Consider the following 20,057-nt stretch of genomic DNA (forward strand, 5'->3'; position numbering starts at 1 on the left):
ATTGATTCATGAGTCACTGAAGTTAAGTTTGACCTATAATAACAATTTGTTGACGTGAATTTTTTTTATTGGATTATTATTTATTATTATTGATTTTTATTGTTAATTTTATTATTGATTTTATCATTGGTTGAAATGTATTTATTATTGGTTGAACGCAACATTTATTATTTAACTAATGATATTTTATCATTTATATATTATATATATATATATATATATATATATATATATATATATATATATATATATAAATTAATTATTATTATTATTATTATTATTGCAGGCTTTATTAAATATTGTATTTTTAAGAAACCTTTAATTATATAGAGAAAGGTACCTGGGCTGAAGTCCCATGGTTTGTAAAGGTTGAAAACCCCTGGTATAAATTAAGTTCTAAGTATAAACAAACTTTATGAGCTAGGTGTTGTCAGTGATTCTCAACAAGCTTAATCTTATTATTCCTTAAACGATAAAACCCACTGAAAACTCTCCTAATAGACAAACCACTCTTGCAAGACCACACACAGACTCTGACATCTAATTTCCAAAGGCTTTAATAGGAACATATAAAGCTTCTGGTGTTAAAACAGTGATTTTCTGTTTGTATCTGCGGCAGAGTCTTTTTGGCACTCACGCTGGGAGCTCAGGTCCAGTTCCAGCAGGTGAGTGCAGGCCCAGTTAATAAACTGCATGTCTGCTCCCTGTGGAAATCAACCAGAACCTGACCTACAAGAATGACTCTGTTTCCTCTCCCTACACACAATGTTTTATTCATGAGAACTTTCGCTAGATATATTCTCTGCTTTCCTTTTTTCCTCTGAGAGAAACAAGACTTTCTTTTTGGTATGTCGATGCCCGGACCCAATCACTTCTCAGATCCCGCTGGACTGATCCCAGACCTGTAGTCTCATGTCCTGCTGTATGAAGTGAGGTCAAAGAACAGTGATTTCACTAATAAAAACTGTATTGCGAGCTGCTCCCAGGTTACATAAAGAATTGTTTTCACACTGCAGATTAGAGCTCCTTTTAAAAGCACAATAACTTGCTTTCAAGCTTTTCTCCCAAGAGAAATATTCTTTTGCCTTTTTTCAGCTTGGTCGGTATAGAGCCATGTGGATTGTTTATATATATATATATATATATATATATATATACATAACTTGATCAGAGCATCCTCAACACATTGAGACATAGATTTGCTTACTCTTGGACTTTCATATACGTTTTATATACGGCCAGAAACCTGAAATCTCAAGAACCTATTTTCACCTGGTTGTAACATCTCGGCTGATCTCATCACAGTCAGTCAGCACTAAATAAACCAAAACGGGTTCCAAAATATCTTGTTACAATCAACCACATTGGAAAGTAGTTTATGTAAGCTGCCATTGTGCTAAAATGTACATGTTTGTGTATATAAAGATTTTTCCTTCTTTCTAGATCTACATTCCTTGCAGAACTGCTCTGATTCTGGCAAATGAGGACACTGATTTCAGACAATGAGGAGTATGTGGATGAATGGAGCTGGAACTTGCATCATATCCCAGAATGCTGTGCAACCCTACATCTGCATATGTTCATATAGCGAACACTGTTGTTGCCCCATAGTTTATAGTTCCAGTATGATTTTCTTTTGTTCTGTGAGCACAAAAGGAGTTATCTAATAAAATGTCTGAGCTGCTCTTCTCCATGCAATTAAAGTTGGTTGTCTCTGGTCCCCATCCACTTCTATTCAATTTCATGGACATTTTGCTAAATTTTGGATTTGGAACGATGGGGTGAGTAAATGGTGACAGAATTTTCATTTAATCTTTTTTTTTTTTTTTTAATTGTTAAATGAGAGGGGGAAATTATACTTTCCTACAAACTGAAGGTTATCGTAATTTTAGAGTAGGGGTGTCCAAACTCGGTTCTGGAGGACCACTGTCCTGCAGAGATTAGCTCCATCTTTCCCCAACACGCCATGCCTGGAAGTTAGTATGCCTAGTAAATTCTTGGGTGCATCTGAAATTGCATACTCTCTTGAGAAGGTACTTATTTTACATAAGTATTTACTTCATGACCAATAAAAAAGTATGTTCTTTATAGTATGAATGTGTGTAATATGAATGTAATTAGGACGTACTACTGTACATTCGCTATGCCGTCATTATCACGTGACCTACCAGCATCAGTCACAAATAAAGAGGATTTGTGTCTCATCACAAATCCTCTCCCATGGCCTCATGGGATAGTAAAGTGTCTATGCTCACTTCAGAATCTCACCAGAAGAAGTAGGTCATCCGGATACTTTTTTGCCTACTCTTTTATAAATACTGTTAATTTCGACATATTTCTTTTGTCACATACTGTTTTCCATCTACTAAATAGTATGGAAGTATGTCATTTCAGACGCAGCCTTTGATTAGCTGTTCAGGTGTGTTTAATTGGGGTTTGGGCTAAACTCTGCAGGACAGTGTCCCTTCAGAAACAGGATTGGACACCACTCTTTTAGAGGTTAATGCATTACAAAAACACAAAGAGATTTTAATGTGCTGTTTAACATTCATTCTAGATGCATTCTAATTGGATATTGCTTGTGTTATGACATCAGCAAGGTCAGTTTGCTCTCTTTCTCTCCATGTCTCTATTCATCCCACTTTCCCTCTTTCTCCCCATAACCTTATCCTGTCTTCACTTAGCCTTAAATGCCTCCAATCCATGATTCTGATTTAGTGGGCCATTAAAAAGTTTTACAGCACCAGCTGACATCATGGGCCAGTCGGATGTGTTAGCGAATATGAATCTCCTGGGCCTCGCGGAGAATCTAGTGTCCTCTCCAGGGAAGAAGAATTCCCTTGGAACAGATCCCTTGGGTGTGAGGTCTCGGCAGCTGTTCTGACAGAACAGGAGACAAAATTCCCACCTAGTAATTACTCTAATTAACACTTTTTTTCCCTTAATGCATTTAATTAAATTGCTTCGGTTTAATCTATCGCAGCACTTTAATTTTGCCTGAGCTCTCAGCCCAAGCTTTTACACACTAATAAGACAGTATATCAATATTTAAGACGTTCTTGTCCTTATAGTGGAGTTATATTAGTATAATGGATTGCTTCCACAAACAGCAGCCAGGGTGGTCAAATAAACATAAAAAACAACTGTGTGAGTGCATGTACACTAAGTTGTGTGGGGGTCATATTGTATGCTGTGAAATATTTTATTTTTACTAGGTTTCATTTTATTTTATAATATCTGTTCTGTTTTTCCTTCAAAAATAAAACAACATTTGAATAAAGTCCATTTTTATGTGCATTGCAAAAACAGTTTGGAACGACACAAGTAACTGCCTTTATGAGTGAGTCATTTGAATCATTAACTGAACTGATTCAAACATTAATTCATTTAGGAATGAATCAAGTTACTCTTTATTGAACGAGTCATTGAATCATTCACTTAGTTAATGATTCTTCACATGGCTCCGGGGGGTAATAAAGGCCTTCTGAAGCAAAGCGATGCGTTTGTGTAAATATCCATATTTAACAAGTTATGAAGTAAAATATCTAGCTTTTTTTTTTTTTTTTTTTTTTTGTTTAATTAAACAATACAAAACATCAGAGCATTAAATCAAAACAGATACATGTAAAACAAAAAAAAAAAAACAAAAAAAAAAAAACAAAAAAAAGAAATACATAAACACAGATAAGTTGCCAGGGTAATAAAACAACAACAATGCAATATAGGTTATGTGAACCTTAAGAGGACAAAAAGGATGAATAAAGAGAAACAGTTTTCATAGCTTTGGGATTAATAGAGCATTGGATAGTTTCGATATACCTGTCTAGATCATCTCTGAATAGAGAAAAGAGAGGTTTAGAGCCAGTAAATTTTTGTTTATGTATGTGAAATTTAGCCAATAGGAAACACAAATTAATTATGTAATATTTCCCTATATTCTCTTTAGAGTAGTCGAACAATCCAAAGAAAACATCTTTAAAACAGAAAGAAAAGTCACTTATAAAGTATGATTGGATAAATAATAACACATCTGACCAAAATTTCTCTGTGTGGGTACATTGCCAAAACAAGTGAAAAAATATCTAGCTTTCGCCAGACCGCCTTCCGTATTCAAATTACGAAGAAAGTGTAAACTGGCGTCGCGTCAGTTACACTTTTTCTGTAAGTTGAATAAGGAAGGCGTAGGACGTAGCATAAGTTGTACACTTTCTTCGTTCATTATAATAGTGCTTTAGAATCATAATCAATCCACATCAATAGGGCAGATATACACTGAATACTTATGAAACAAACTAACCCTACAACAGAACAAGAATAAGTTAACAGAAATCTGGTCACCTTAGTTGTCTTTAAAAAAAAAGCCCCTATGGATGTTTTTTCGGATTTACTATTCCAAATATAGATTTACTGCCTGCACAGGAAAGAATTGTTCCAGTGTCATTGTCTCTTAGCTCATGATCACAGGCTGACTCACAGCGTGTTTTTAGCGACTTCTTTGTTCTCTCTCTTGACGTGTTGACGACCTCTCCTTCGAAGAGCTCTGCAGTTGCCTCAGCAGATTTATAGCTGTAATTATCCACGAAAATGCTCCTGGAGGTAACACCCCACAATATTTCCAGTTCTGAGTACTGTGCCTAACTGGGTGATGTAATATTCTGTGAGTGAGTGTGCGCATATACTGCATGGCAAATGCATGCATGCGTGAATTTCACAAATACAGTGCGTTATAAAAAACACCGTAAGTAAACAGCGCCCCCTGGAGTAAACTACAAAAATCTACATCACAAAGGGGAAATAATACTTTTATTATTATTATATTGAATCAATCATAATCAACAATTTTACATTAGCCAGGGGATGGAAATAATACTGATGGCGAGGTAGATGATTGTCACTCTTTGTTGGTTGACACAAAATCACGCTGATTAATGTCAGCTGTGTAATTAAGACTCAAAGATGTGTTGTAGACCTTAAAGGAATATTCCAGGTTAATTACAAGTTACCTCAAAATATTACGCCGACTCATCTCACAGTTAGACATATATTTACAGAGTTAGTCTAAGAGGCAAGCAGATAATCAGACATTCATATTTTAATGAAATTGCTTACAATCCCAATAACACAGCTGTGTTCAACTGCTTGATTATAAAAACATAATATTTTTAACAAATTATAAAGGGTCAAATCAACTCGTTTCACTTCCATAAATACAGTCAGTTACACTAACTGAACTAAGATAGAGGACAAAATGATATATCCTATTTAAAGTAAAAGATAGGTCAGGCATATCATGGAAAAATGTAGACAAGAAATTAAACTGCCTCTTGCTCACATAAAAGACACATACAGACAAATTTAGCTCTAATAAGAGTCATAAGAGGGACAGAGCTTAAACATGAAGGCATTTTAAAAGTCAGATGGTGAATTGTTGTTATATAGGTACTGAAAATCCACACACTAACATATACAGGCACTGACATTGAGGCATATATAAGACATTCAATGAAACACTGTCTAATGAGCTGCACACTTCACCAATGTACAGTAAAACTAATGTAAGGTACTGAAATCACTTTCAGATTTGGGCAAAATTAATGCAACATCATGCATTTAATGTATGATATAATAGTAAATTAATAATTGTATTTTGTAGAACTTAATTACTGTAAAATAATACTAAGGACTTTTTCATAATTTATCTGCTGATTTTGGCATGAAATTAGCATGAGTTCTACACTCTTACTAGTTCTAAAATCTTATTAGTTTCAAATTTGCAAAAAGAAAGAAAGAAAAAAGGTATAATAAAAACATACAAGGTCTAGGAAATGTCAAATGTGTAAATCTTTGCGTGATCCAATTCTGCAGAGATAAAGAGTTTGCAGGTACAGATTCCATGTTCGCCTCTGTAATTTACTTTATTGACCTCTAGTGGCAGGTATAGGTACTATAAAGAACCGTCCTAAGTGTACAATATGTGTGCGTGTTTGCAAGAGCTTACGACAGATTCAGCAAATTGAAGGAGAGCCATAGGTAAACACAGGAAGGAAAAGAGCAGTGTGTTCAGTGCCTAAACTGGTGTTTGGGAAATTTTAAAGCCTTCAGTTTAAACCACACTCATATCAGATTGTTTCAGAATCTGTTCTACCTTTTAAAACCAATATGAACAAAGTCTGTTTACACAAGGAGAAAGCTCATCCAAAATCAGATCTCCTGCTGTAATGTGTACATTTGGCCCACATATTTGAAGATATTCCAGTTATTTCTCATGTCCGTTGATGTTCTCAGGAACCAGACCCTCCATTACAGCTCGTTTAGACTCTAGAATCTGAACCGAGACACAAAGCAGGTGAGTAAAGAGGTATAGCCTAAAGTTAACAGAGTGTGTGTGTGTGTGTGTGTGTGCGTGCGTGCGTGTGTGTGTGTACTAGTTTTGGCTATACTTGTGAGGACCAAATGTCCTCATATTGTGAAATACTTTGATAACCCACTAGTGAGGACATTTGACTGGTCCTCACTAGTTAAAAAGGCTTATAAATCAGCCAAAGGATGTTTTTATTTAAATCTAGTGTTTTGCACATGTTTCTGTGATGGGTAGGTTTAGGAGTAGAGGTTGGGTTAGGTGATATAAAATATCATTGACCTGATATAAAATCAATGGAAGTCTATGCAATGTCCTCACTAAGATAGCAAATCAAACCAACCCGATCTCACGACAGTTCACACGTATTTATGAGGTGACTAATTCGTACGAATTAGTACGACCTCACTCGTATGAATTAGTATGTTTTTTGCTAAATCGTATTGCCAAATTCGAATGAATGCCCTAACCCCGCCCCTAAACCTACCCGTCACTGAAGTGTGTGTGTGTGTGTGTTTGCGGAAACTCACCTGGAAAGTTGGACTAAAGGCAATGAGGGTTTGCATGTTAGTGCTGTAATAGCCCAGAACATAATCCCCTGCCAGCAGGGGGAGCTCATTTTTAATCTGGACCTTAAACGGGAAGTGCAACACTCATGTTAGTCCCCTTCAAAATTCACATTTTAAGTGCAACTGTAAAAGTAATAAAAAATCCATTAGGAATTCTGTAAACAGTCATTATTTTTATAACATCTTTTCAGGGAAGACCTGTTCTCAACACAAAGAACTTTTATTCTGCCATACCGTCACAACTTCGCCAATGGCAGCCACTTCATCATCTTTGACCCAGGCGAAGGTGGAGTAATCAGAGGCACTTTTGAAGCCAATCTGCACGCAGAGATATAAATCACCTCTAGTTAGTGACCCGCTTTGTGATACAGATCTCCTTTTTGTCTCTTTCTTTGTTTTTGTTCATCCATCAACCTATTTTTCTCTCTCTCCCTCTCACCTTGTACAGTCCGATCCAGTCCCAGGTTGAGGACTCAAAGTTTTCCAGGATGGTGTAGGTGAATGTGGCATTTTCATCTGCACTCCAGTGTTCCTCCACTGTCAGTGTGACTAGAGGCGTCTCCACCTTTTTTCTCATCTGCATGAAGCGATCAAAGAGAGATACATTATATTTTTGGACTAAATGTCATGTGCACTGAAAGGTAGATAGATATTATTATTATTGATTACTATAAGCACAATTTGATTAAATATTCATGGAATACATAATTCATACCTCCAGATTAAAGGTCCCAATGACGGGTTTGTGGTCACTGACCCCATATGAGACATCACAGGTGTACATTTCCTGCATCACCTTAACAGGATACTCATCATCGTCAACTGATGATGTTGTAGAACTATTCTCATCCTCTGTCTCTATAGCTTTGGGTTTTATCCTCCACAAGATACGATCCGTCCAGGCAGGCTTCCGCTTTTTACCACTAATCATTGACACATGCAAAAGAAAAAAGAGAGGGAATGTAAATAATACTATTATTAAAAAATAAATAAATAAATAATAATAAAAAAAATATATTAATGTAAATGCAGAGTGAGGTTGTAGTCTTAGAGAACTTAACTTTATTATATTATATTTTGATCAAAAATACAGTATAAAGTAATATTTTGAAATTTTATTTGGAATTTAAAATACTCGTTTATATTTTAAAATGAATATGTATACAATAGTTTATTCCTGTGATGCAAAGCTGAATTTTCAGCAGCCATTACTCCAATCATAAGTGTCACATGATCCTTCAGAAAAGATTCTAATATGCTTATTTTGTGCTCAAGAAATTATGATTCAATATCAATCAATATTATTGTCATTGTTGAAGACAGTTGTAGTGTTTAAATAATCTTTTTTTTTTTTTTTCAGGATTCTTTGATGAATAGAAAGTTCAAAAGAACAGCATTTATTTGAAATATAAATCTTTTGTCACAATATAAATGGCTTAACTCTTCTGTTCCCAAGTTGAGAGAAACTGGGAGTAAGTGCAGAGGCATTGTCTGCGCTGTGTGAATGTGATGGTTATTGTAGTTGTATGTAGACTAATTGTGAACATGCATTTACTCATCTCACTTGCACAAAAACAGATTGAGTATCCCTCAAAATGAATAAAAACAGTGAAATGCAAACTCAGAACCTTCATTACACAAACCTTCAATAATTAAATATGTTTAAAAAATATGTATACTTTTTCATATTTTATCTCATTTAAACTAATTTAATCTCACTTGATTAACCAATGTCTTTGCTGCTAACATTCGATGACCCAATTCAACCATACTAATAATAAGCAAAAATGACTTTAGATAAACATCACATTTGTGTTTCTTTTTTTTTATTTTTATTTTTATTGCTGAAGTAAGAGTGGCCCTGTCCCAAATGGCACACTTCATGTGCACTTTTGGTCTTGTGGACTTACAATGGCCGCTGCGTGCGTGTCAACAAGACCGTAGGGTGTCCCATTCGTCATTTAAGCTTAAAGAAGGGTGCTCGTGAGCGCCCCCTTTGCGGCTGCTATGCGCCCTCGATGCGCACTTCTGCTGAGCCCGCAAGTCTGTGAGCTACGCAGAGGACTTCTACCCAGCAGTCAAAGCGGCATTACGTCGTGAAAGTGCGGACTCAGAGGAAGACCGCAAGGGTTTAGGGTGCCATTTGGGACAGGGCCAGTGCTGAACTTCCTTCTTCTCCAATTCAGAATGGCAGCACAGCTAAAATGTTTGCTTGAGCTGCGCCCTCTACTGTACAGGCATGAATTTGCATTTCCATTCAGCCTGAGGCTTTTGGTGTGAAAGGACCTTTACATTGACCAAAAGTAGAACTTTAGTTTTTTTGTTATTAAAAAACAAACAAGCAAGCCCAGCCCAGCCCAGGTGAGAAAAAAATTATGCAAAATGCGTAATGCATTACTTTCCATAAAAAGTAACTACGTAACATAATTAGTTACTTTTTTAGGGAGTAACGCATTACTTTTAAAAGTAACTTTCCCCAACACTGGTTGTGAGTGAGATATAGTGTGTCCTTGCAGTGTGCTGCAGTTGTGTACTGAGAATTTAATGTGAAATTCTATTTCCATGCACAGACATGCAGACATGTGACTGATATGCTGTGATCTAATTCTACAATATGAAACATGCAAATGCATCAAACACCAGCATATCAGAGTGAAACATGCATTCTACGCACAGTGATTGAGGTGCTTATATGACAAGTGCAAAACAGTTCTCCAAGACAGCTTTTAGAAGCCCAATGACACATTGACATGGATATGTGGTCATGTGTTAAATGAGATGAGTCTGAGGGAAGGGCTGGCTGGATGGATGGATGGATAGAGTCAGGTGTATATGATTTCCTACATTTCACTTCTTTCACCTTGACTAGTAATCTTGAAAAAAATTCAAAGGTCGAGCCGACCTTTCTTCCCGTTGGAGATACACTACCTACCATTGGAGATACACTACCTCTGCTTCCATTACAGACACAGCAAAACATAATTTACAAACATATTTCACTATCCATATAACATTTTAGCAAACAGATGACAGCTAAATGAGGGAAATGTCTGTGCTGAAAAGGCACTTTTGAATGTACACACAGATTCGCTACCTGTTCAAATGCTCTATGGTGCGGAAGACCTCCTAAACACAGCCATTTATGTTTGATGGGAAATACAAATTCCCTTCTTACAACATCCTACATATCCATCTTATCTTCAAAGTCGACATATTACAACATACATATGTTTTCAAAGCTGGCTGATGGCAGTTGGGACAGAAAAAACACCATAAAACACCAATCACATTACATTTGCACAGACATGAAATGCTTACTGAAGCATCTGAGGGGAGAGTATGTGAGGATTGAATGTTGAGTAAGAGGAGTGCAGTGTTTTACAGGGATGTGATGGTGAGTCCTCTGTGAGAGGAATTCTGGGTTATAGAGGTTAAGGTAGACACAGAGGCCATGCAACAAACACACATTTTGCTTATCAAATCTTACGTAAAGCCAAACCATGTCTTCGGTGCTCTGTGTGGAGAAAGAACGATCATGATTTTCTTCCAAGAAAACATGTTAGACTCTCAGGAAATGGAGATCTGACACTGTTTATACTTCAAAGCATTGAAACTAGTGTGTTTGTATTGTGTTAATAATGTGTAGTGTGCAAGTGTTACCTTGTATCGTAAGTCTCAGAGAAACGGTCAAATTTATACGTGGGTTTAAAGCGCAACGGTCCCTCTTCGAACTCCTGAAGAATAGGTTCTTTCTTCTTCATCATGGTCAACTAAGAAATAGAAGTCAATAGAATAGAATAGAATAGAATAGAATAGAATAGAATAGAAAATGCATATTAAATTAACAGTTTTTAATACCTGTCTCTTCTTTTCAGTACAATTTTAGTTGTAAGTTGCAAGTTGCTAAGCTAATGACGCAATACTAAGCACATAAAACTACAGGGAGAATTTTTTTCATCTAATATAAATGGTCTTTTTCCTTTTTTCAAAAAAATATATTTAAAAACAGCATTTCCCTTGACTTTGTCTGCTAAATTCAAAGCCGTGGGTTCTGTAATTGCATTTTCTGTACCTGTGATTCACACAGAACACCATTTTGCGTTTAATCCTCTGCTCCTCTGTGCAAAAAATTTTACGTTTTGAAATTTTGGAATGGGATGACACTTGGTGACTTTTGTCGCATTAGCTATGTGAACACACACAAAAAAAAAAAAAAAACATTATGGACATGATTCGGATATGTTAAAGGGTCTGGGAAAAAAATAGTCACGCCGACATGAATGGGAAATATGAAAAAATATGAAAACTCAGAGAATCTTTTGGTGGTACAAACTACAATTCAGCCATTATGCAGAAAAAAAGTGCACAGCAATGAAGGGGTGACACTCTAAAATGTCAAGATTGCGAAATAGACACATCCTTCCCCCCACACACATATATATATATATATATATAAACTAGCACGACTATAACACATAGCAAGTTTTTGAAAATGTGTGAAATAAAATCAATAATTCAGCCACAAAGCAGTAAAAACAACAAGGAAGAGGTTACACAAGAGTACAAATCAGACACACCCACTAAAACACACATGCAGAGACATTATTTTATACACAAATGAACTGGTGTAACTGTAACAAAAAAAAATGAGCCAAAATACTCAAATAAGAGATTGAAATCAAATCAGACCCAGATTTATTAGGCTGTGATAAAACACAATGGCTCATTTTTGTTACATTTTTATTGAATTTTTATGTTATGTGTGACAAAATGTCTTCCTCTGTGATCAGTTTTGACTGTAGTAAAATGAATGCAAAAAACTGACATTTCAAATCAACATTTCAAACAAAGAAAATCTAAACCTTGACAAAAAGTAGTCTTTGAGAATGTTTAAGTATAAATCCAAATCCACAACTTAATAAAAATAAGTATTTATGTCTAAAAACCACTAGAGAATTTATAAGCCACTTTATATAGAACTATATAGGAATCTAGTGATTACACAATGGCATTCCATAACTTTCTTTTTTACTCCCACCAGATGGCACTAATCTACCTTCAAAAAATTGGAGGTTTCTAATTGTCTCTATTTTAACATGGAATACTGCTAAATTTGACATTTGACATTTGATATTTGACATTTGATATTTGATATGACATTTGATATTCAACAGTGCTTTGCATCTGCCTACATTGACAGCATTTTCTTTAAGAGCTGCTGTGCAGCCAAAATTATATACCATTTATCACTGTAAAGCTGCTTTGACACAATCTGCATTGTAAAAAGCGCTATATAAATAAAGGTGACTTGACTTGACTTGACTAAATATACAGTATTACAAAAAAATTGTTTATTATTTTCAATGGGGAAAAATAGCTAATAAAAAAAAGCATAAATATTGCATAGTATCATAAAATACCCTCAAAATTTTAAATAATAATAAAAAAAAATGATTGAACAAAAAACAAAAATGTTACATTTTAGGGCTTAGGTCACTTTTGACCGTGAAAGAGCCAAGTGTGACCCCTAAACGAAGAGGACCAGAGGGTTAAAAACGTGAGGCGGAGGGCAGTGAAAAAATGCAAAGGTCTATAGATGCATTTTTTTAAAAGCTGACCTCTTTTTAACTTGAGTGTCGACACTGTCATGCACAAGATATGATGCGATGCAAATGCAACAGTCAAATACGCCTATGTAGTGCATGTTTACATAAAAAAGTGATTACATATGAAACGCAAAACGCAAACTGTGTTAAACTTGGGCCAACTGTTTAGGACTTATCTGGTGAGTCTATGGTGACTTAAAATGCTATGTAGGCAGCTCACTGGCTTTTGTTAGAGAGCCGTGAACTTCAGAAAAGTGTGTATTTGCGTATATTTATCTGTTTGTTTGTGTGTCTGCCTGACCTGATCTCTGTCCCACAGCAGGTTAAAACGGCCATTGTTGATCGAGGAGCGAAGAAAGTGCATCCCATGGTCAGCGATACGGAAGTTCAGATCACCAAACCAGAAGACCACCCTTGGAGAAGGAAAAATAGCAATATGAGACCCATGTTGTATCTTCTGATACATGAACATGAACAACTTCAATCAAAGTTAGCACTGACTTGTGGTCAAGCACGTTTGGTGTGTTGTACATATCGAAATCTTGCGTGTCCAGTATATATTCAAACTCATCCATGCGTTGCAGGGCGTAGTTCATATGAGCCGCCAGATGACAGTTCAGAAAACACAGCATGTGACCATAAAATGAGAAACGCACAGAAACACCACCCTTATTTCCCTGCAAGAATCAATAATACTACATTAGTCCAGCTACACATTGTTATACTCTCGCATATTCGTTACCGTTAAAAGTACAGGTCTAGGTGTTTTGTTTTGTTTTTTGTTTTTTCCCCCCAAATTTTACACAAAAGATTACAGATCAGACTTATATACCACCTTTCAACAGTTTTTATTTTTTTTAATTAATACTTTTATTCAGCAAGGATGCATTAAATTGATCCAAAGTGACAGTAATTTATGATGTTACAAAAGATTTTTCTTTCTAATAAATGCTGTTTAAACATTCTATTCATCAAAGAATCCTGAAAAAAATGGTTTCCACAAAAATATTAAGCTGTTTTTAACACTGGTAATAATAAGAAATGTTACATGAGCAGCAAATCAGCATTAGAATGATTTCTGAAGGATCATGTGACACTAAAGACTGGAGAAATTATGCTGAAAATTCAGCTTTGCCATCACAGGAATAAATTATATTTTTAAATATATTAAAATAGTTAAAACCGTTATTTGAAAATTGTAATAATATTTTATAATATTCATGTTTTTATACTGAGCATTAGAGCTTCTTTCAAAACACTAAAAAAAAAATCTTACCAACCTCAAACATTTGATATGTCAGTTTTGAAAAAAAAACATAGGAATCAATAGGAAATCAGTGTATAACAGAAAGTGTTTGTGAAATGTCAGGATGTAAAGGTTGTACCATACCCAGTATCCAAACAGGCCAGTGCGGGTGTATGTACTTTGGATGTCTCTGATGAAAGGCAGGTGGACCTGCTTTGCAAACAATATCAGCAGCAAACCCTGCATCCTCACTGAAGTCACCTGAGGACAGCAAAAATGTAAAGCTTTTTTCATATGTCAGAGCTTCAGTGCATTTCTCAACACAAACGTCACACACTGCTTCGACTTCCACAAAACGTGTATTTAAGCTTATGATGGAGTGAATGAAGTCCTTGATGCATTGCATAAAGAAAATAAGGAGATTGGTACTGGACATTCCTGCGATGTTTTTGGTGAAGTGGAATTCAGTTTTCAAAATCAGAGCTAATTAGTCATGGAAGGCAGAATGGGGCGGGCTCACATAAAATCTGTGGTTATGTTACACAAATATGTGCTGGTGTGAAACAATGCCTCTAGTGTTTTCATGGCCTGCAGAGAACAATGGAGCTTAACAAGCTTAATGAGGAGATGGCTCATCCTGATTCTGTCTCTCTGTTCTATTGTAACAGTTGCAACTGCATATAAACATATGTAAGGACACTCAAACAACTCTCTGTCTTCCACACTCTCTAAACTGAGCTTGCAACGCTAAGACACACACACAGTTATTTATTTATGCTGTACCTTGATATAGCCCATTGGTGCCAGAGTATCCATGAAGAGGTGGCTCCATGAATCCTCAGCAATGAGATCAGAGATATACCGCACTGGAGTGGCATTGACTTCCTGTAGACTGAAACACAAACACAACTGCTCATATTATGTCGCATCACAATATATATATATATATATATATATATTACAGTTTATATGTAATCTGCCACTATATATATATATATACACATATATATACATACATACATACATACAACATACACACACATACATTATATATATATAGTGGCAGATTACATATAAACTGTAATATATATATATATATTATATATATATTGTGATGTGACTGATTACATAGAAACCCACATTTTTGAATGGTAGTGTATATATCAGTAAGTTAACATTAACTCACCCAATCACATAGAGGTCAGTGGCCGGCTGTGAGTCAAGCTGCAGTAATGACCTCACATCAGCTGGTGGCTCTGCTGTGCTAACATTCCATGTAACCATGTGCAGCCTGAACAAGAGAAGAAGACAGAAACAGAAAAGGTCTGTGTTTAAGTGCTGGGCTGTTTAAGTCCAATTTTTTATGCCCTTCCCTTGATAACTTTCCTCTGTCTTGTTCACTCAGAGATGTACGTCATTGATTACGTTACATGAGTGCCCACTACTGGCGGAACCCTAGCAATGTGTTTAAATAATCCCTTGATCACTTGGAATCCAATATGGAGCTGATTTATTATTTATATATTTTTGTCCTTATAAATTTGTTTACACACCATTCTATAGGCCTGTATTAAAATTAAATATAAACAAAAATTAAATATTAATATATTAATATATATATTATATATAAGATATTAAAAAATGCACAATGAAAATATTAACAATACAATAAACTATAACTGTGTAAAAAAAAAAAAAAAAAGTCAGATTAAGGCAGCTACAAGTATTAAATGCAGTTAAATGCCAAATAACTCCAGTATTATACACTAGACTTGTGTGGAGTGGGGGTAAATTAAGTGCGATCTGCAGTGACGTTACAGTCTTGTTGCATTGTGGTCCATGGATCTGCCTGAAGTGTAAATATTGAGTAGACTCGCTCCCTCGGTCAAAATCGAAGGGTCAAGGGTCTGTCTAAATAAATTTTCCTCGCCCACTTGATGAAGTTGAATGCACTTCAAAAGAGCAGTGGGGATTCCCCTAAGGGGAAGTGCTTAGGGAAGTTTGCGAGTGTATGTCTAAAAGTGGAGTTAAATGCAGCCCATTTTTTTATACCCTTTCCTCGCTAACTTCCCTCCGTCTCATTCACTCGGATGTACGTCATTGCTTACGTAGCACAAGCTACAAGACAGTATTATGTGGTTAAAGGTCAAAATAACTTCAATATCATACACTAGAGTTGTGTGGGGTGGGGGTAAATTAAGCGCAATCTGCTGTGACATCACAATCTTGTTACATTGTGGTGTATGGATCTGCCTGAAGTGTACATATTTAGTAGACACACTCCCTTGGTCAAAATCGAGGGGTCAAGTAAACTTCCCTCACCCACTTGACGAAGTTGAACGCTACATTCTAAATGTTAAGGGAAGTTTGCGAGTGTATGTCTAAAAGTGAAGTTAAACGCAGCCTAGGAATGAATCATTGAATGAATCAAGTTCAAATCAACTCTGAATTGCATATCTAAGAAAAAAAAGGGTCAAATAAATAAGATAAAAATGCAGAGAACTTGCTAGCAAACAACCAACATATTACAAAATCCACCTTCTATCCCTCCAACAGAAGTCTATCTACAACTCATTTTCAGATATGAACTCTAAAAGTCAATGACTCGGTACACCTGAAAGACTCTCTGTTGGTGTATCTTCCACATAGGTGAAAGGCTTCATCCAGCGTACGGGACACTTCCTCATTTGCCTCATCATCTGAGCTGAGATCCTCCAAGCAGGTGAGCAACTGAGCGAGCCGCTGGCGAAGCATCAGCCGTGCTGAAGTAGACTGAGATGTCATAGAGGACGTACTGTCAGAGCGCACACGTGGGACATCAGACGTGTCCGACATCTTTTTGCTGTTCTTCCAATACAACTGAAAGTCTAAGGCCTGCTCTATGCAAACCAAGAGTTCATCTGAAGTGAGGCGATTTATTCTTTGATTCTCTATCCTATTGGTTGCTTTTTCTTAGCTTCAGATGTCCAAGAAAGTCAAGGTGTCCAAGAGATGGTTTAGGTTCAGCAGATGCAGAGTCCACGTACTGTAGTTCCAAATCTTAAATTTCTCATATCTTCTCAGAAACAGTTCATCATTCTCCTTTTCCCCCAGAAAGCCTTAGAAATCCTTTAGAAACCAAGCAGTTAGTGATTGCAACCCTTTTTGCTAAATGTTCTCATTGCATCCTGTTGCCTGAATGGACGAGTGTGAGTGAAAGCATGCGTTTTGGAGAGAGTTTGGGATTAGGAACTGTAATCTGGAGCAGTGGAGAGCCACGTGAATGAGGCCAGAAATACGAAAAGCATAAATGACTAGCAGGCCTGATCTCCAAATCACTGTGTGTATTGTTGCAAGTCTTGAGCGACGCAAGTGAATGTCGACAGATGCTAATCCTGTTTATTTAAGCATTGCCTCAACGCGGTGAATATTTCTTGGACCCTACAAGAAAAAAACTAAGATAACTAATTTTCCTAAAGATATGGGGCAAGGGTTGAAAATGTGAGAACATAAAGCCAAACTTTGGTATCAAATTTGTAATTTTTGTTACATTTTACTGCCTCTGAGTTTAATTTGAACTCTGTTGGAGTTAAATGAACCTTCTTGCCTCTTTTAAACAAATCACCCGAGAGATTGCATTCCATATTATCTGATAAACACAGTCCACTGCTTTTAAAATGTGCTATCTCTGTAATACCAAAAGCAAACTATTTCTGATTCATAGTATTGGTGTTCATGTTTAATATTATAAATTAAATATTAATAAAAATTTATTAAATATCTTTGCCAAATTGTGCTCATCTGAACATGTTTAAATCAGGGAATTTGTACTAAGTACCAAATTAGTATAAAGCAACAATATAATTCTCAAATCAAATTCTCAAAACTATCTTTCCACCTTGTTGCTCTATAATACAGTCACATGCAAAGTCTTAGGGGCAAGGAAGCATTCAGCAGTAGAGAGAGAATAAGAGTGGGCACATAAGGACAAAGCAACTGGTCTTGTGACCAATCGTGAAACTTTGAAGAGGGGTTCATTTCATTGATCAAGGATGGTGTTACCTGAAAGCCTGATGTCCACCTCTGGATCCAACATTTTGTGCGGTCATACTCAGATCTGTGCGCACAAAAACCATATAAACACACATGCATAGTAATTCAGCCATTAGTCTAATCTAAAAGAGTTAATCCTGTGTCATTCAAGCTGAAAAGCTTTTTAAAATAATGAAATAAAAATCTGGAGGTTAAATGATTATTATATGGATCAGTGATGTGATGCTCATCTTCCCCCTAAAAACAAATGTAGTTCATACGAAATAACTTAAATACACCTTTTTCACCAGTCCAGATCATAAACAGAAAACGCATGAGCGGAGCGCCGTACAGTTGCTATGGTTACCTCAGGCGAAAATAACTTGTGTTAGCGATTTATCATTGTATTTATCGTGCTGTAGCCAGTAGCCTAACTAGTTGTAAGCTAATATCACTTTTATGATTACTTAAGTGTTATTTGATAGCGCTGAATACATACTTTTGTCTGACTCGAGTTCGATATTTTGCTTTGTACTTTATTGAGTTAACGTAACCTCTTCATGCTACGGTGTCCTTGAGTGTCACGAAAGGCGCATAATATAAATGAAAGGATTTTATTATTATTATTATTATTAATAATACTTGAATGGGTGTTGTAAATGGCATAAACGTCGTTTTTCAACAAAAAAGTCAGGCGTAACAGGGTCATTCTTAAAGGCTAATTTAAATTTTCACCTTTGGTTTATTTGATCACATTTATCTATTCTTTGTAACAACGAATGTTGCTGTTTGTCATACAGCTTGTCACTATGAAAAAGTGGGCTATAGTAGGATTCAAACGGCCATCGAATAAACTTCAAATATTTAGGGATATTCATATTAAAATATTACGAATACGACAACTAAACTAAGCTCCTCTAAAGTAGGCTATACCGTAACGAAAGCAAAATTAAACTCACTCCAGAATTAAAGACTTCTCTAATCAAAGTCATCACTAAGTAGCCTATCTCTAAAGAATAAGCCAAAGCAAATCGCAGTCATCCTCACGCACAGAAGAAAAAAACAAAAACATACCTTTCAGCCTCGGTCTTGTGCAGATTCTGCAGGTGTCTTGAATGATCTATTCCGTGCTTAAAAGGTGCTATAGGATACAGTGTGAGAGTTTGAGGTTGTGTTTACACCCCTTCACTTCCCCACTGCCCTGCCAATTCACAGAAACCTCTTAAAGCCACAGTACTTATTGTTTCATCATATAAAAGCCTAAAAGGTTTAGCTAAGTTATGAAAGACTCGACTGTGTCTAAACTATGCGTTATATATCGCAATCCTTTTGACTAGGTGAAAACAGAGGGTTCTCTGTTGACAATTAATTAAATATAAATGTAAAATCTTTGCCCTTTCTGTAGGCTATAGGCCTACATTTTATAAACAACACGAAATGTGACTTATGAGCTGTTAAACTTCACAGAGGCCTTTAAAAGAGGTACAACGATATTAACATAAAAATATACCATTTAAAATCCATGAACTTGCTTTTGGACGTTATACCATGATGGTGTATACAGCCACAATGATTTTAGTAAGGGATACGTAAGTTTTATACCCTATTTGTCTGTAGCCAGTGTAAAGAAAGAATAATCTTTACTATAAAGATTTTTTTTTTTTGTCATAAACATCCTTTGAGTTAGCTATCAAAGCTGATCTAAATGAGAACTCCTTTTAGGGACCAGAGATTGCTTTCTTTGATGATCTCAGAGCTGAACGAATCGATTTACCTTATTGTTTTTTACCGGTATCAAGTACTATTAATCAGTGCATAATAAAAAAATTAAACATGGCACATAACTGTGGAAATGCAATCCAAATATCTGAATCAAACACATTCCTCTTTCTGAAGGCCTCATAAGCAGGGGTTAGTTTAATCTGGCTTCATCTGTTCAAATCCTGATTAGGCTGAATGAAGTTTCACTGAATGAAGGGAGGGTTTGCAGCGACCCCCGTCCTTTCTTTCTTAATTCTTAATGATTTGTGCTTGTTTATGTATGTGTTTGTCCTGAGCAAGGTCATTGAATGGGTTAGGTTACAATAATTAGACATGTTTACTGGGGAAATTATGAATTGGTTTTATTTGCATAATGTATAGAGAACAATAAATGAAGGGGGAAAGACTGGAAAATTTTGTGAGCCAGACTCAAACTCATGCTAACTACATGAGCACCACAGCTCAGAACATGTGCACTAACCAGGATAACAGCTGAAAAAAATAAA

At 35.9% G+C, this 20,057-nt stretch overlaps 2 protein-coding genes across 4 annotated transcripts in view; one reads left to right on the forward strand and one right to left on the reverse strand.

Annotated features, from left to right (window-relative positions):
- The window catches only part of gbe1a (glucan (1,4-alpha-), branching enzyme 1a), a 159,416-nt gene extending 156,087 nt beyond the window's left edge, over window positions 1–3,329 (forward strand). Inside the window, exon 16 of the mRNA XM_051908043.1 lies at window positions 1,444–3,329. Coding sequence (XP_051764003.1) covers window positions 1,444–1,506 — 63 coding nt within the window. The 3' untranslated portion in view covers window positions 1,507–3,329. The remainder of the gene's footprint in view (window positions 1–1,443) is intronic.
- Window positions 3,330–5,076: 1,747 nt separating this feature from the next.
- Window positions 5,077–19,042, reverse strand: inpp5kb (inositol polyphosphate-5-phosphatase Kb). 3 transcript variants are annotated; one of them, XM_051908045.1, is made up of 14 exons: window positions 18,865–19,040; window positions 17,821–17,875; window positions 14,966–15,070; window positions 14,563–14,671; window positions 13,924–14,040; window positions 13,035–13,210; window positions 12,835–12,946; window positions 10,588–10,697; window positions 10,415–10,441; window positions 7,643–7,850; window positions 7,367–7,504; window positions 7,162–7,245; window positions 6,889–6,990; window positions 5,077–6,325 (listed from the first exon to the last, which is right to left on the reverse strand). In XM_051908045.1, exons 2-14 carry the CDS (start codon window positions 17,865–17,867, stop codon window positions 6,257–6,259), a joined length of 1,404 nt encoding a protein of 467 aa, XP_051764005.1. In that variant the 5' UTR covers window positions 17,868–17,875; window positions 18,865–19,040; the 3' UTR covers window positions 5,077–6,256. The 3 variants fall into 3 exon arrangements, with proteins under 3 accessions (XP_051764005.1, XP_051764007.1, XP_051764008.1); XM_051908047.1 differs by lacking the exon at window positions 10,415–10,441 and having other exon boundaries at window positions 18,865–19,042; XM_051908048.1 differs by lacking the exons at window positions 17,821–17,875; window positions 18,865–19,040 and adding an exon at window positions 16,394–16,837.
- Window positions 19,043–20,057: the final 1,015 nt, after the last annotated feature.

Source organism: Ctenopharyngodon idella, chromosome 10, assembly GCF_019924925.1.
Source record: "Ctenopharyngodon idella isolate HZGC_01 chromosome 10, HZGC01, whole genome shotgun sequence".
Lineage (NCBI taxonomy): Eukaryota > Metazoa > Chordata > Actinopteri > Cypriniformes > Xenocyprididae > Ctenopharyngodon > Ctenopharyngodon idella.

Bases quoted from the DNA above. Each gene is read 5' to 3' on its own strand.
- inpp5kb (XM_051908048.1), bottom strand. From the start codon at position 16,614: ATGTCGGACACGTCTGATGTCCCACGTGTGCGCTCTGACAGTACGTCC. The intron at 13,211-13,923 runs GTATGGTACAAC...TGATTCTTGCAG, and splicing joins CTGGCCTGTTTGGATACTGG to GGAAATAAGGGTGGTGTTTC. The intron at 7,851-10,414 runs GTAAGATTTGAT...GTCAATGATTAG, and splicing joins AAGACATGGTTTGGCTTTAC to TGGTAAAAAGCGGAAGCCTG.